Genomic DNA, 14,756 nt, shown 5'->3' with positions numbered 1-14,756 from the left:
GCAGGTCAAGAAAATTGACCATTACATGGCCAAATGATGGTGACATGTTGCCTTAAAGCAAAACTCCAGTTTTACGTGTTTCCAAATGAATAAAATTCCCAAGCTTATTAAAGATTAAGCTCTCACTGCAATACTCACCTTATTTCCAGCACTGTCCCCGAAGCAGGCTCATCACCAGCACTGCCACTCCTCTTCTGGGTTCTGATTTGACTGATGGCCAGCATCATTCAACCCACTTCCTGTGAGCCCAGGCTGTCATGCACATGGCCCCTAGGGGGTGTATCATCACTCTGGCCTGTGCTTTCTATTGGATAATATAGAAAATAGCAGTGGCATAACTATACAGTAGGTGCGCCGTTCTTTGCGTCATTTAGGACCACCCACACTGGAGAAGAACAGAAAAAGAATAGGACTCGTTGCATTATGTGACTTGCTAGAAAACAGTTGGAAAGGGTATGTACATGTAAATAAATAAATGTGGTGGGGATGGGGGATTGGCAGGGTGGAGTTCAGTATAGCCAACATCGGCTGTAGCTTAGGGTGGCAAGAACATTAGTGGCAGCACCCAGCCAATCACACATTCCTGGAGCCTCTCCTTCTTCGTTGCAGCAGTCTAAGATCCCTAACTCATCACGTCCAATACACTGTGTGTATATAGGACGTGAGGACGCAGAGGGACGTACCATCGCTGCAGCAGATGAGCGGGAGCTGCAGGAAGCTCTGTAAGAGCTGGCAGCCCCATTGCAAAGGTTAAGCAAAAGTTTGCCCAGAGTTCTTCTTTAAGGTAAATAGCTCCCATATACCTTCTGCACTTCCTAATTATTGCAGGAGATTCTAGGAACAGGTGAGTCCCCTGCAAACACAGAAGTCGGTGGAAGGTGTGGAAAAATAATGAAGTGCCTACCGTCATGATTGGAGTTCCCGAGGGTCCAGGGTTCATCCGAATCAAAGTGAGTGTCGCCCCCTATTCCTGGTCCAGGGAAGTAGGCATGTGCTAGGAATCCCCCCTCCCCATCAAATGGAGAGCTGTCTCCGTGAAAACCAGAAGCGAAAAATATCATAATGTCTGCATCTTTCCGCTCGTTTTTAATTTCATGGTACGGAATTTCTTCAAATGTCAGCGGAGTCACCTTCTGCCACACATCAAAGGCCTGACGAATCGCTTTCCTAGTGTCCAGCTCCCCCACCTTGGGAGTATAGTTGTGTATGCTGGAAAGACATGCAAAGCAATGAGAAAGTTATAAGGATCAAAGGAAAAGTGTTTTTGTTATAAAACTATAATACAATGAATAAGAAAATATCAAAGAGATATATAGCAAGGAGGAACACTGAACTCTAGAATTACCATAGAACAGCCCAAAGGCAATGCTATATAAATGGGGCAGCACAGTGGCATAGTGGTTAGTGCTTCTGCCTTGCAGCATTGGGGGTCCCTGGTTCAAATTGAAGCCAGAAGAGTATTCACATGGAGTTTGCATGTGCTCCCAGTGCTTGCATGGGCTTCCGCCAGGTACTCCGGTTTCCTCCCACACTCCAAAGACATGCTGGCAGGTTAATTATTATTAGTGTTATTATACAGGTTTTAAATATGCGCCAACAGTTTGCGCAGCACTTTACAATAGAAAGGAAGACATAACAATCACAATACAATTCAAGACAAGATGGTAAGGAGGGCCCTGCCCATGAGGGCTTACAATCTAAAAGGGAAGGAGAAGTGATACATGAGGAGGGAGCTGTGTGGGGATGAATTGTTTGAGAAAGTGATATTTCAGTGGTTAAGTTGAGGTCGGATATGCTTCCCTGAAGAGATGAGTCTTCAGGGATTGCCTAAAGGCAGTCAGAGTGGGACATAGACAGACAGGTTGGGGTAAAGAGTTCCAAAGAATGGGGGAGACTCTAGAGAAGTCCTGGAGGCGAGCATGGGAGGAGTTGACAAGGGAGCTAGAGAGCAGGAGGTCTTGGGAGGAGTGTAGGTGACGGTTATGGTGATACTTTGAGACATGGTTGGAGATGTAACCTGGGGCTGAATTGTGAATGGCTTTGTAAGTGATTGTTAATATTTTTAATTTTATCCTTTGGCCGATTGGAAGCCAGTGCGGGGATTGACAGAGGGGGGTTGCAGATACTGAGCGGTTGCTAGGTGTCTGTATGTGAGATAGGTACCTTAGATTGTAAGCTCCTTAAGGGTAGGGACTGATGCGAACATGCACTGTGAAAAGCACTGCAGACATTGTCAGTTCTATATAAATACCTATAATAAATAACAATTAATAAATAAATGACCACACCTCTAAATGCCAGGTCCTTGGGGAAATGTTTGTGTGGCCTCTGAATGAAAGTGAAAAATTCCAACTTTCCCACTGCAAGAAATCTGGGTAAAGTGTCACTCTACCTATAACTTATTTCAGTGTCTGGTGAATGCTGACAGTTTCTTATGTCTCTTGGAGGCTCTGTTGGTGAGATCTCTGTGCTTGAGTTCCTTAAAGCTTATATAGACCCAAAAGCAAAAAATCTAATATGTTGCAGCTTACCAATCCTCCAATTGTTAACTTAATATAAATATGAATATGATCTTCCTTGTATCACAACTCTCAGAGAGCCTGCCTTCAGAACTACAACTCAATGTCTGAACAGTGTAACATTACCATTGCTTTAAATGATAGCACCTCATATACAGTGGTCATCCCCGATATCCAAACCAGATCGGACTAGAAACAAAAAACCTTTGGATAGTAAGACATCAAAACCCTCCCTGCTATACACCTTTCCTAATGTATAGGGGTCATAATAACCCTGCAGCGTTAGTGGGACCTGTTAATTCTTTGGCCCACCCGATTGAGGTATACATGTATTCTTTTCCATCCTACTATGTGAACTAATGTGATACCAGTACACTGGAATAGGATCTCCCATGTTGGGTCCCACTCAGCTACTGTTATTGTACCCTCTTTGGTTTATTGCTTTGTAACACAGTTTTGGATATCACATGGCTGTGTTTAATGCCTATGTAACTGTCATTGTCAAGGCTCTAAACAATAAAAATTCTTACTTGTGAAAAAAAAATTAAGACCCATTTGTCCTGAGAAATATTTCTCTGTGTGAAACAAACGTTATTGGTATGTTTTCTTTCCAGGTCCAGTATCAGGAAAAAAACACATTATGACCACTAGGTGGAGCTGAGGATCATAGGAAGTAAGTGTTTATATCCTATGACCCTCAGCTCCATCTAGTGGCCATAATTTGGTATGTTCTTGATTCACTCCAATCTTATAGATTACATTCGGCCTGGAAACAAAATATATTAAATCCTTTTTTTTTTGCTCCCATTCGCACAGGACAAATGTACATTTAGTTTCACAGGATGAATAGCTCATTCTCCCCTAAGATTCCAAAGTCTATTAATGTTGTTGCAGTCACTGTTCTGGTATCCTAACAGCCATCAGAATATAATGGACCAGCGGGGCAGCTTAATACAACGCGCCTCAACACACAAAAATGCATGCGTTGTGGTGTGAATGGGCCGGCCCTTATAGACAGACTGATGCCCAGCAATGTTAGCAAAAAGACAAAGGTTATGAGTGTCAGGACGCACCTGTATGTTATGTGTTTTTGTCTCCACTTCTGTCCTGTTAGTGCATATCTTTTGTTCCTTCTTCTATGGCTTAAATGAGGATGGTCAGGAACCCCACAGCGAGGCTTCTTCATCCACCTAGATGACCGTTACAGAACAAAGAGAAAACATCACGGCTATCATTGATCTACAGAGCACAAAAAACACACAGCACAGTTTACTATCTGACATGACAAAGCAATGCCGATTTACCTTCACAGCCAACATCAATGAAGATGGCTTTAAAGTGTGTTCCCAGTTTTGCAGTCAAATTTTGATAAAACCCCTTTATATGTGTATATGTGTGTTTGTTTTCCTATTCACAAAGCATACCGTGAATTGTGTTGAAGAAATAAACTTTATATGGTTATATATTTTTAGATGATAACTGTTGTTTGGTACCATAAAAGCCCCATTTGCTTTTTAGTAGATTTTCTTGGTAGGAGTTATGCAAATATCAAAATGGCTGGATGTCCTTCTGGAGGGGGGGGGGGTATTCCTAGATAGGCTGCCTAGGTAATGCCCACATGTGATGCTGAGCCTCCATGACTGAAACCCAATGAATGAAAGGGATGGGCCAGGAACAGCCAGACTGAGGATAAAAACAGCTTGATGAAACTGGGCATCCTTCATACCCAAAAGCTATGTGTGCCTCCCTCCCCTCCCCCCTGCACCAAAAGAGGTGCTTTGTGATTGGGCCAGGGACAGCCAGACTGGGGATAAAAAGAGCTTGATGATACTGGGCATCCTTCATATTCAAAAGCTATGTGTGTCTCCCTCCCCTCCCCCTGCACCAAGATAGGTGCTTTGTGATTGGGCCAGGGACAGCCAGACTGGGGATAAAAAGAGCTTGATGATACTAGGCATCCTTCATACCCAAAAGCTATGTGTGTCTCACTTCCCTCCCCCCTGCACCAAGATAGGTGCTTTGTGATTGGGCCAGCACTGTCACATACTGTAGGGGCAGGAAAAAGCACCATAGCGCTATGGGAGCTCCGACAACCTTTTTGAGAGCTTGCACGGTGCTTCTTTTCCCTGGTCCCTGCATCAGAAAGAAGCGGCGCAGGAGGAGAGGTTGACATATGCACCTTGAGAGTGGACGAGTTAGATGACCCTGTGCCCTGCATAAGGAAAGAAAAGCATACTTTCCAACATTATGGTCCCAGATCCTGGGACACTGTTATCTCTGTCCTGATATGGGCACGCCAATATCAAGTCCACTTTCCCAGCTTCTAAATATCCTGGGACTACCCACCATGCTCACTGTACTGGTTGGTCCCACACCAACCCCTCCTCTAAATATACTGGGACTGCCCACTCACGGCCCCAGTCCCAAAATGAATGTCTAGTGCAGTATCAAAAAAGGAGGTTGATGCTGTGGTCCCTGGACATGGCCGGGACACAGCACTGGTGGGTCAGAGAGCCAAAATGCAGGACTGTCCTGGCAAACCCGGGATAGTTGTTATCTATTGAAGAGTCACTCTTATTTATCCTGTGCCTGATCTGTTTTGGATCTTCTCTCCATATCTGTTTCTGCTGCTTTCAACCTTATGTGAATGCACAGAAAAGCAGGTCAAATGTGAGCGCCATGGACCTGTGTGGAAGGAACTCAACAAAGCATGGTCTTCTGTGACGCTTGGACATGAGTCCGACTTGAGTCAAACACACAGCTTCCCAAACCCTTGTTAGCGTAGTACTTACTCGATTGTGGTTTGGTCCAGCACACCCGTCACTGGGATGCGGTAAAACTGCTGCATGGTTGCAATTGCTGACTGCATAGCTGTTCCTGAATGTAAAGCTGAAACTCGGATGTCGTAGGGGAGCAGATAGCCATATGTCTTCAACCACCTCTGCAGAGGAAACAGAAAGACACCCTTGAGTCACAGCTTCACCTCCTTGGAAATTCCTCCATCAAAGAGGACCTATCAATGAAATTCACCCTTCAAACATTATTACATATTGGAGTCTATTTATACATTTTCTGCCCAACTGGGTGATTTACACCATTAGATGGAGCCACAGAGCACTGGAAATTCCTATGCTCCTCGGCCCCATCTAGTGCCAGCAATGTGGTGTGAATGGCATTTGCCCGGGGGGAAGATTTATAAACAGTCCCCTTAACCTTTTATTTGTGCACAATTTAGGCCTGAAGAATACCTAAAACCTGCCAACGTTACATATTTTTTAAAAGCAGAGACCCAGTGGAATAAAATGTCAGCAGTTGCAATTTTTTATGCCATACGATATTAGCGCAACTCTTTACAAAAACCCATGTTTTAGTTAAAAAAATAATCTCAAATTAATTTAAGTGCACACACAATATAATGTTGGTTAGGTGTTTAGATGCAGCACTGAGATCTTGAGGAATGCTGAATTAAGTTTTACTTGCTTAGGAGAATGTTATATTAGAATACAGCATTGTGCAGGAAACATATATACAGATAGAACTTCCTGCATATCATAGACAAGTATGTATATAGAAAACTAACATTGCACTACATCGCCATCTACAGCCCAAAATACATGATTACTAGGGATGCACCGATACCAGCATCGGTATCGGTGCCGAGTATTTGGGCGAGTACTCATACTTGCCCAAATGCTCCAATACCTAGCCAATACTTGTGACAAGGGAGCATGCAGCCGGCTTCCCGGCCAATCAGGAAGCCAGGGCAGCGTGTAATGAATCGCTGCCCGGATTCCTGGTTGGTTGGGAAGCTGGCCAATCATGAACTTGGGCGCCATGTAATGACGCGGCGCCCGGCATTCTGATTTTGTGACGAGGGAGCATGGAGCCGGCTTCCCAGCCACTCAGGAAGAAAGGCATCTCGTCATTACACAACGCCTGGGTTTCTGATTGGCCAGAAAGCCGGCTCCATGCTTTCTAGTGACGAGAACCATGGAGGCGGCTTCCCTGCTGATTGGGAAGCCAGGTGGCGAGTCTTTACACATTGCCCAGCTTCCCGGCTAATCAGGAAGCCAGGTGGCGAGTCATTACACGCCGCCTGGCTTCCTTAATGGGTCTTCCGGTATCAGTATTTGTTATCGGCGAGTACCAAAAAAATATATATCGGTACTTGTACTTGATACCGATAAACCGCTATCGGTCCATACCTAATAATTGCAGTCAGTAATACAATCAGTGTGCTGTTGTATTTCCAACAAATAATACCAAATTTTTTGGTAAAATATAAAAGAGGAGGTTGTGCCGAGTAAATAGATACCAAACATCTTAAGCCATAAAATTGGGCGCGCCAGTGAAAAAAACTACGGTAACCAAAATTGTCCATAGGTGTCGCTTTAAAAGCCTGTACAGGTAGCTCTTTCCAGGAAACTCACTTGGTCTACCTGTGGAAGCTGTCATCAACTGTGCTAATAACACTGGAGCAAAGAATTTGTACATAATTTCTGTTAAAGGAATCAAAGGCCGCCTGAACAGATTGCCAGCTGCTGGTGTTGGTGACATGGTGATGGCCACTGTTAAAAAAGGAAAACCTGAACTTAGGAAAAAAGTGCATCCTGCAGTGGTAATAAGACAACGAAAATCGTACCCGAAGAAAGGATGGGGTGTTCTTGTATTTTGAAGACAATGCAGGTGATCGTGAATAATAAAGGGGAGATGAAAGGTTCAGCTATGACAGGTCCTGTGGCAAAGGAATGTGCACACCTTTGGCCAAGGATCGCCTCCAATGCTGGAAGCATTGCCTAAACATGCCATCTGTTTATCAAATAAAAATACTTGTAACAAAAAAAAAAGCCTGTACAGGTAATCGGTTTGGAGACAACAGTGAATAATGGCTCTAGAATTAATGTTCTCACTCTGACGTGCTCTGCCATACCTAACATGCAATAGTTATTTTTGCACTTAAGCACACTCGAAGTGCACGTATCTGCGTGTACATGGTGGGGGGGTGATTGGAAACATTTTATGGTGGAAGCAGTCTAAGTCACATGATGCTCATGAGGAGCAAAGGGAGAGTGAGTATAAGCAACTGCGGGGCCCGCTGCTGGAGTGAAGCTGTTGCTTCACCCTGCATGCTGAGGGCCCCATACATATGTAGAAACATTCATGATTCAAATGTATGGGCTGCCTGGCTGCCTTCATGCAAATAAGCAAACTACTGTGTTTACATTTTTCATTGCAACTGACCTCCTGGAGCCTCGTTGCAGCTACCGTACTTCATGTCTACATGCAACCTAATGATGCCTGCATGGCATGTCCGTGAGAGGGCTTCCTGATTTTCGCAATGGTACAACACGTCTGTGTAATGTGTGTGGAAATGGTCACTTGTCGCCAGGGGTGTCCCTGGTCTTTTCGCTGCCTGAGGCTGGGGGTGGTTGGTTGGGGGGTTGCCCCTGGTGCATGCAATCAGTGGGGCAAAAAGATGTGTAAGAGCCGCACACATCTCCCCGTCCAGCGCTTAGCAACCTAGAACGCTCTGGCTGGCGTCTCGCCCAGATCCTGGCAACCAGTGACATTACTGGTTGCCAGGAGCTGGGCGGGACGCCAGCCAAAACATGCGAGGTTGCTAAGAGCTTGGCCTTTACACATCTTCCCATGTGGCTCTTAGCAACCTGGGACGCTCTGGGCAGAAAGTGGGAAGCAGGTACACTGAACCATTGTGCAGCAGAGCCTCCATGCTGGCCCCCCCATGTGACCCAAATAGATGCCGCCTGAGGCAATTACCTCTGGCTGCCTCATTGTAGGGACAGCCCTGCTTATCGCCATCAGAAGCTAATATGACCATGCTGGAGAACAGTTAGGAGACAAGGACACTCTATAACAGGAAGTGCCTTAACAAAGACCCCCATGGTGGGATCAACGGGGGATTATTATAAAGGAAGCTGTGGATCTAAAAAATTAAATAAAATGGCGTCAACATGTGAAAGGTTATTTGAGATTCCAGTGATCGGGTTTACATATACTGTTATCTGGCCTCTAATAGACTTTAACTAACCCAGAAAATGTACCGCCAAATTTTTTCCATTTTCCTTCCTGCTGGGCTGCTAAAAGCCGGGTAATTTTTCTCCTTCATTCACATAGCCGGTGTCAGAGAAAAGCATTTGCATATTCATGTGTAGCGCGGAGTCTAGCCCTCCCACTCGGAGGCTTTTCATGGAAAGAGATGGGAGAGGTGAAAAGTTCAATGCAATGGCTGTTTCCATTACTCTTCCTGCAAATAATTATACCTCGGCCTGCTGTGCCATCGTATAGCTGCAGAATAGTCTTATAGCGATACAGTATCCTTGAAGAAAAGCAATACCTTCTACCATCACGACTCAGTGCTGTTGATCCACTGCAGTCTCTTTGCAGCCACTTCCTGTATACGTGCACTCCAGCTATGGCTGTATGGCATGTCTCAGGGTAGGTTTCCTGATGGTGACAACAGTAAACCATGCCAGCGTAACGTGTTGTAGTCTCCACCAGAAGCCAATGTGACAACACAGGAGCACAATTGGGAGATGGGCACAGAATGTTGCCACCCTATAGCACAAATATTTCACTTAAATATATTCTTCAAGAGTCACAAAGGATATAAATCCAATATGTCCATGAAGGTTCTCATTCATCCAGGTTATGGATGAATACAGGTGGGGGGGGGGGGGTGAAACATCTATTGGCTGCCACATACAATGCTGTCTAACACCTCTCTCTGAGCGGGTCAATAACACCTGCTAGCTCCAATCATGCAAATACAACCAACACCCTATCTCCATGCGGTCTCTGACCCCATGGTAGTAATAGATGTTGATTGGAGCAACATTCACCATACTTATTCCCAGTGAATTTTTGTACAAGTCATTCTGAACTGAGGAAGTTGGTCGGATGACCAGCGAAGTCCAGTTGCCTTGATTTATTTTGTACAGACATATAAATCCAATTTGTGTGCATCAAATGCCTTTGCAAACATTAGTTATCTTGTAAAAGTAGCAGTGAGATCTTCCCTGCGCTGTACATAACCTGTGCAGAGAGCAGAGCTGTGGGAGGGACCCAGCAGGCTCCACCCACCACAGGCTGCCTGTAGAAAAGTACAGGAGCGGCAGAGACAAGACCAGTCGCCCTACATAAGGAGAGCAGCAGTGACCGGTCTTTATTACAGGAAGGGGCGGAGACAAGACCACTCGCCCTGCATAAGGAGAGAGAGCAGCAGTGACCGGTATTTCTTACACGAAGGGCGGAGACAAGACCAGTCACCCTGCACATGGGGGAGAGAGCAGCAGCCACTGGTCTTTATTACAGAAAGTTCCTCACATCGGATTACTGCACAGATCTGGAAGAAAAACACTAAGCTCACCAAGATTCCAGAAGAATACATGATTCTTGAATGAGGACAATATTTGCTTATCCCGTAGTTCAGCTTTAACGCTGTGCTAAAGCTTGTTGAAGCCATAAAGGCATTGATTTTTATTTTTAATGCTCATACGTACAGGGCCGGATTTACTCCCTCTGCTGCCCCAAGGCCAGGTTCCTTAATGCGTTCCTTAAAATTACCCGACAAAAAGGCCCCATCCATGGCAGACCTGCATGCTGCATACAAAACAAGCAGCAGCCTCCCAGCTGTACATTTTGCTCTGCTTGCCCAAAGCAGGGCTAAATGTAGAAAACAAGTACCCGCCTGACACCCGGAACTGCATGTCTCGGGCACAGGCCCAGCACTACCGCAAGGCAAGGGGCCGCCTGAGGGCGCTGCAGGGTGCGGGCAGAAAAAACAGGGCATTTTGACAAGTACTTGTACTTGTCAAAATGCCCCGATGCTTGCGCTATGGTTTTTTTTTTCCTTCACTTACCTTCGGTGCGGGAGAGCAGCGGCGAGTCAGCGCTGGTCCGGTGGGAGGAGCTCCAGGTGGGGTCCTAATTTAGCTGGCCGGCGACTGCCAGAGGATCCCGACACGCGCGGCACCTCTGGCAGTCGCCGGCCAGCTAAATTAGGACCCCACCTGGAGCTCCTCCCACCGGACCAGCGCTGACTCGCCGCTGCTCTCCCGCACCGAACTTAAGTGAAGAAAAGAAAACATGCTGATAGGGAGCAGGCCAAGCACTACAGGGGGGCGCAAAAATGCAACTTTGCCTGTGTAGGCAAAAATCCTAGCACCGGCCCTGCCCGGGCATCAGGAGATAGGAATTCCACACCCCTGCAGCCCCTCTACTCCCTGCTGCCCCTGAGGCCGGGCCTTGGTTGGCCTTGTGAGAAATCCGGCCCTGCATACGTATGAGCTCTTACAGTTGCTCCGGCTTGAAGTAGGATCAGTCAGCCCCGGCATCTGAGAATACAGAGTTAAAAAAAAAAAAGGAAAAGAAAAACCCTGTAATGGCCGGAACTACTCAGTGTGCCGCTGCTTCTAAATTAATAGTAACTACCTGTGAAGTATCTAACGGGCTAAAAATATCTTTCAGTTGCTACACAATTCCCACAGGAGAGAAACATGCAAGAAGCGAGCCGCTCTTCCTGTTGCCGTGTGACAGAGATGTTACATTTTAGTCGTTTTTGTGGTTTTTTTTAATGCTGTATGTTCCTCAACGCTCCGAGTTATCAATTACTTTGTCTTCAAAGCGTCACCAGCTGCAAACTGACACCAAGCTGCCTGTGGGAGTGTCTGTTAGGGGTGGGAGGAGGAGCTTACATCAGGAAGAGATCAGGGTGGGTGTTACAGCAGTTTAAGGCTAGGTTGATATGGGATGGGGGATGCGCCTCCCGGGATCGAGCGATCGTGTGCGGTTACGCGGTATACTGAGCGTAGGGTGACGGGAGGACGCTAGTTTGTGTCCTCCCGTTACCCTAAGGAGAACTATGGGAAAAGCCCTAACCCCAGAGTTCTCCTTTAAGTAGGAAGCCGGGCTTGCATACATAAGCAGTCCCTGACAAATAATGGCCAATGGAAGGAACAATTACACATCTGTATGTGACAAAGAATCATTAAAACGGGGAACAGCGAATGTGCGCGAATGTCAAACTGCCTTTTAGCTAATTGTTATAATAACTCATACGTGCGCTCTGAATGCAAACAGTGGTTTCCCTTTATCCAGCCTTGTCCTCTCTTTGTCTTTCTATGTGTACAGTTTTCTAAATGACATTGCCATTTGGCAAACGACTAAACATTTCATCCTGCGTAATGTCCTGGTGGAGCCCGGCCTTTAACCGGGGAAACGGTGAATTACTCTACAAATTCGCTAAAGTGAAATGCTCTTAAAAACCCTTTAAAGGAAGCTCATAAATCAGGGAGCATGCCGTACTTTTAAGTCTTTCAATAATTAAAAGACCCGCTCGAATGCAGATGCAATAAATCATTTTTTTCCGGCTTCTTTGGAACAAAAAACAAAACAAAGCTGTAAGAGAGGAATTCATCTAATGTACTCAATTATGGCAATTTTCAGACGATCAGCAACTGGGAAGTGCGACAACCCGCAGCTGCCAATCAGAATTCATCATTTACCAATCCAATACTGCTGTAGCACACTGGGGTCTGCTCAGGTACTATAGACCCTGCATATTGGTATTGTACCTTTCACTGTCTTATTAACCTTTTCTTGACCAGAGTTTATCGAGGCCCAACTGCCCATTCCACATTTAACACAGTCATCATACATTCTTTAGCGTGACAATCACTCAATGACTACTTTGCATTCCTAAATAATATACAATATATATATGACCCCCAGCACTTTACATACAGTATATATTGTATGTAAAGTGCTGGGGGTCATACATTTGTAATGTACAGTATATGATGCAGGGGTGAGCTGTGTTTAATGTACAAAGTGCAGGGGTTAGGTTTGTGTAATGCGCAGAGTGCAGAAGTCAGGTTTGTTTAATGTGCATAGTGCAGGGGTCAGGTGTGTGTGTAATGTGCAGCGTGGAGGGGTCAGGTGTGTGTAATGTCCAGAGTGCAGGGGTCAGGTGTGTGTGTGTAATGTGCAGAGTGCAGGGGTCAGGTGTGTGTAATGTCCAGAGTGCAGAAGTCAGGTTTGTTTAATGTGCATAGTGCAGGGGTCAGGTGTGTGTAATGTCCAGAGTGCAGGGGTCAGGTGTGTGTGTAATGTGCAGAGTGCAGGGGTCAGGTGTGTGTAATGTGCAGAGTGCAGGAGTCAGGTGTGTGTAATATGCAGAGTGCAGGGGTGAGGTTTGTGTAATGTGCATAGCGCAGTGGTCAGGTTTGTGTAATATGCAGAGTGCAGGGGACAGGTTTGTATAATGTGCAGGGTGCAGGGGTCAGGTGTATGTAATATGCATAGTGCAGGGGTCAGGTGTATGTAATGTGCATAGTGCAGGGGTCAGGTGTATGTAATGTGCATAGTGCAGGGGACAGATTTGTTTAATGTGCTGAGTGCAGGGCACGTGTATGTGTAATATGCATAGTGCAGGGGTCAGGTATTGTAATGTATATAGTGAAGGAGTCAGGTTTGTGTAATGTGCAAAATGCAGGGGTCAGGTGTGTGTAATGTGCATAGTGCACAGGTTAGGTGTGTGTAATGTGCATAATGCGTGGGCCAGGTGTGTGTAATGTGCATAGTGCAGGGGTAAGGTCTTTCCTTTGGGTAAGGAAGGGCCACTTTTTACTCACCTTAATCCATGCTCCAACATCCATGCTCCAACAGTCTTCCCCCTACTGCTTTGGGTTGTGACCAGCGATCTGCCGAAGGCACTCTTCCTGCCAATGTCCAGCCAGTGTCACCACCCCTTTTGTTGACGTCATCACATACAATGCAGGGCCAGCAAACATTTTCCATGTTGATGATGTGGCAGCTAGTCCTGCATAAAGACATAGACGAGCCCCCCTCCAGTCCTGGAGATAAGAGGACCAGAAGACCAACTGTGGGGTGACCGTGGCATAAGGACATGGGGGGACCATGGCATAAGGAAAGTCTTCAACTTCCCCATTGTCTCCAAAGCATTTCGCCAAAATGCTGAAATCTCTCAGTTTTAGCCGATAATTTGAGGAAATTAAAATTCTCACTTTTGGTCTATCCCTATGTAACATCTTTCAGGGTGCCATCCTTTTACCTGCATGTAAGCGGATGTTTTGCTTCCCTCTAATAACCTGTGTTCCTTAGTGAGAACATTTTGTTTCATTCAGGCAGACGTCTTTGTACTGCTCATTGACCTAGACTTTCTGAATGGCAATGACTTCCGCTGTTTTGTCTGGTTGCTAGGCGACTCACGTAGGTGCGCGGCTCGCTGGAATTGTCTTTATTTTCAGAGCGGCACGTTTAGGCATCTCATCTTGTCATTTCTTCCTTTGTGGATAACTTACCAGCAGTGAAATATTATCAAAATATTGATGCTCCGCAAGAGCATACCGTGTCTCTCAGTCCCAGTGAAACGTGGGTCTGCTTTTCTCACAATTCAACTTTTGAGGAATTGGAAGACCTGGAAAGTGTCAGAATGTGATCCTGAGATTTGGGATTATAAGGAAACATGTAGTGACAGAAATATAGGTTTGTCCACCCCCCGATTCTGCCAAACCATCAACTGGCTTCCAATCACCCAAAGAATCAAGTTTAAAAATAAATAGTAACAGCATACAAAGCCATCCACAGCTCTGGCCCCAACTACATCACCAACCTTGTCTCAAAAGATCAACTAAACCATCCTCTCTGCTCTTGTTCTTTAGTTCCCTCATCTCCTCCTCTCATGCTCTCCTACAGGACTTCTCCAGAACCTCTCCCATCCTTTGCAACTCCCTACCCCAATCTGTTCGGCTATCTCCTACTCTGTCATCCTTTGGGTGATCACTAAGAAAAGTCTTCAAGAAAAATACAGCAAGTCCAGTTGCCTTGACTTATTTTTTACAGATATACCATGACCTGGATGAATGAGAAACTTCACGGACATCCCTAAGAAACTAATTTCTCCAGGGAAGCCTATTCCACCTCTTCCTAATAACTGTACTTCTACTTCTTCCATCATCTCACCCCTTAGAGTTATTACCTCTTGTATCATGTGCCTCTCCTTTTAGATGGTAAGCTCTCATGAGCAGGGCCCTCACAATCCTCTTGTATTGAGTTGTATTGTAACTACTATTGTAAAGCACTGTGCAAACTGTTGGCACTATATAAATCCTGGATAATAATAATAATAATAACAACAATATTAATATTATTATTAATAATAATTATTATTATTATATTAATAACAAATATTGGAGT

General features: G+C 45.4%; 1 protein-coding gene across 1 annotated transcript in view; it reads right to left on the bottom strand.

Annotated features, from left to right (window-relative positions):
* Window positions 1-14,756, bottom strand: part of MMP24 (matrix metallopeptidase 24) — an 82,743-nt gene that overhangs the window by 20,650 nt on the left and 47,337 nt on the right. Inside the window, exons 2-4 of the mRNA XM_018554097.1 lie at window positions 5,312-5,460; window positions 3,593-3,709; window positions 905-1,209 (exon numbers count right to left, since the gene is read on the bottom strand). Coding sequence (XP_018409599.1) covers window positions 905-1,209; window positions 3,593-3,709; window positions 5,312-5,460 — 571 coding nt within the window. The remainder of the gene's footprint in view (window positions 1-904; window positions 1,210-3,592; window positions 3,710-5,311; window positions 5,461-14,756) is intronic.

The sequence above is a fragment of the Nanorana parkeri genome, unplaced genomic scaffold, assembly GCF_000935625.1.
Source record: "Nanorana parkeri isolate BGI_ZX_2015 unplaced genomic scaffold, ASM93562v1 scaffold141, whole genome shotgun sequence".
In the NCBI taxonomy this organism is placed as follows: Eukaryota; Metazoa; Chordata; class Amphibia; order Anura; family Dicroglossidae; genus Nanorana; species Nanorana parkeri.
Note: the sequence above shows the minus strand (reverse complement) of the source record. Positions and strands in the feature narration are given on the sequence as shown.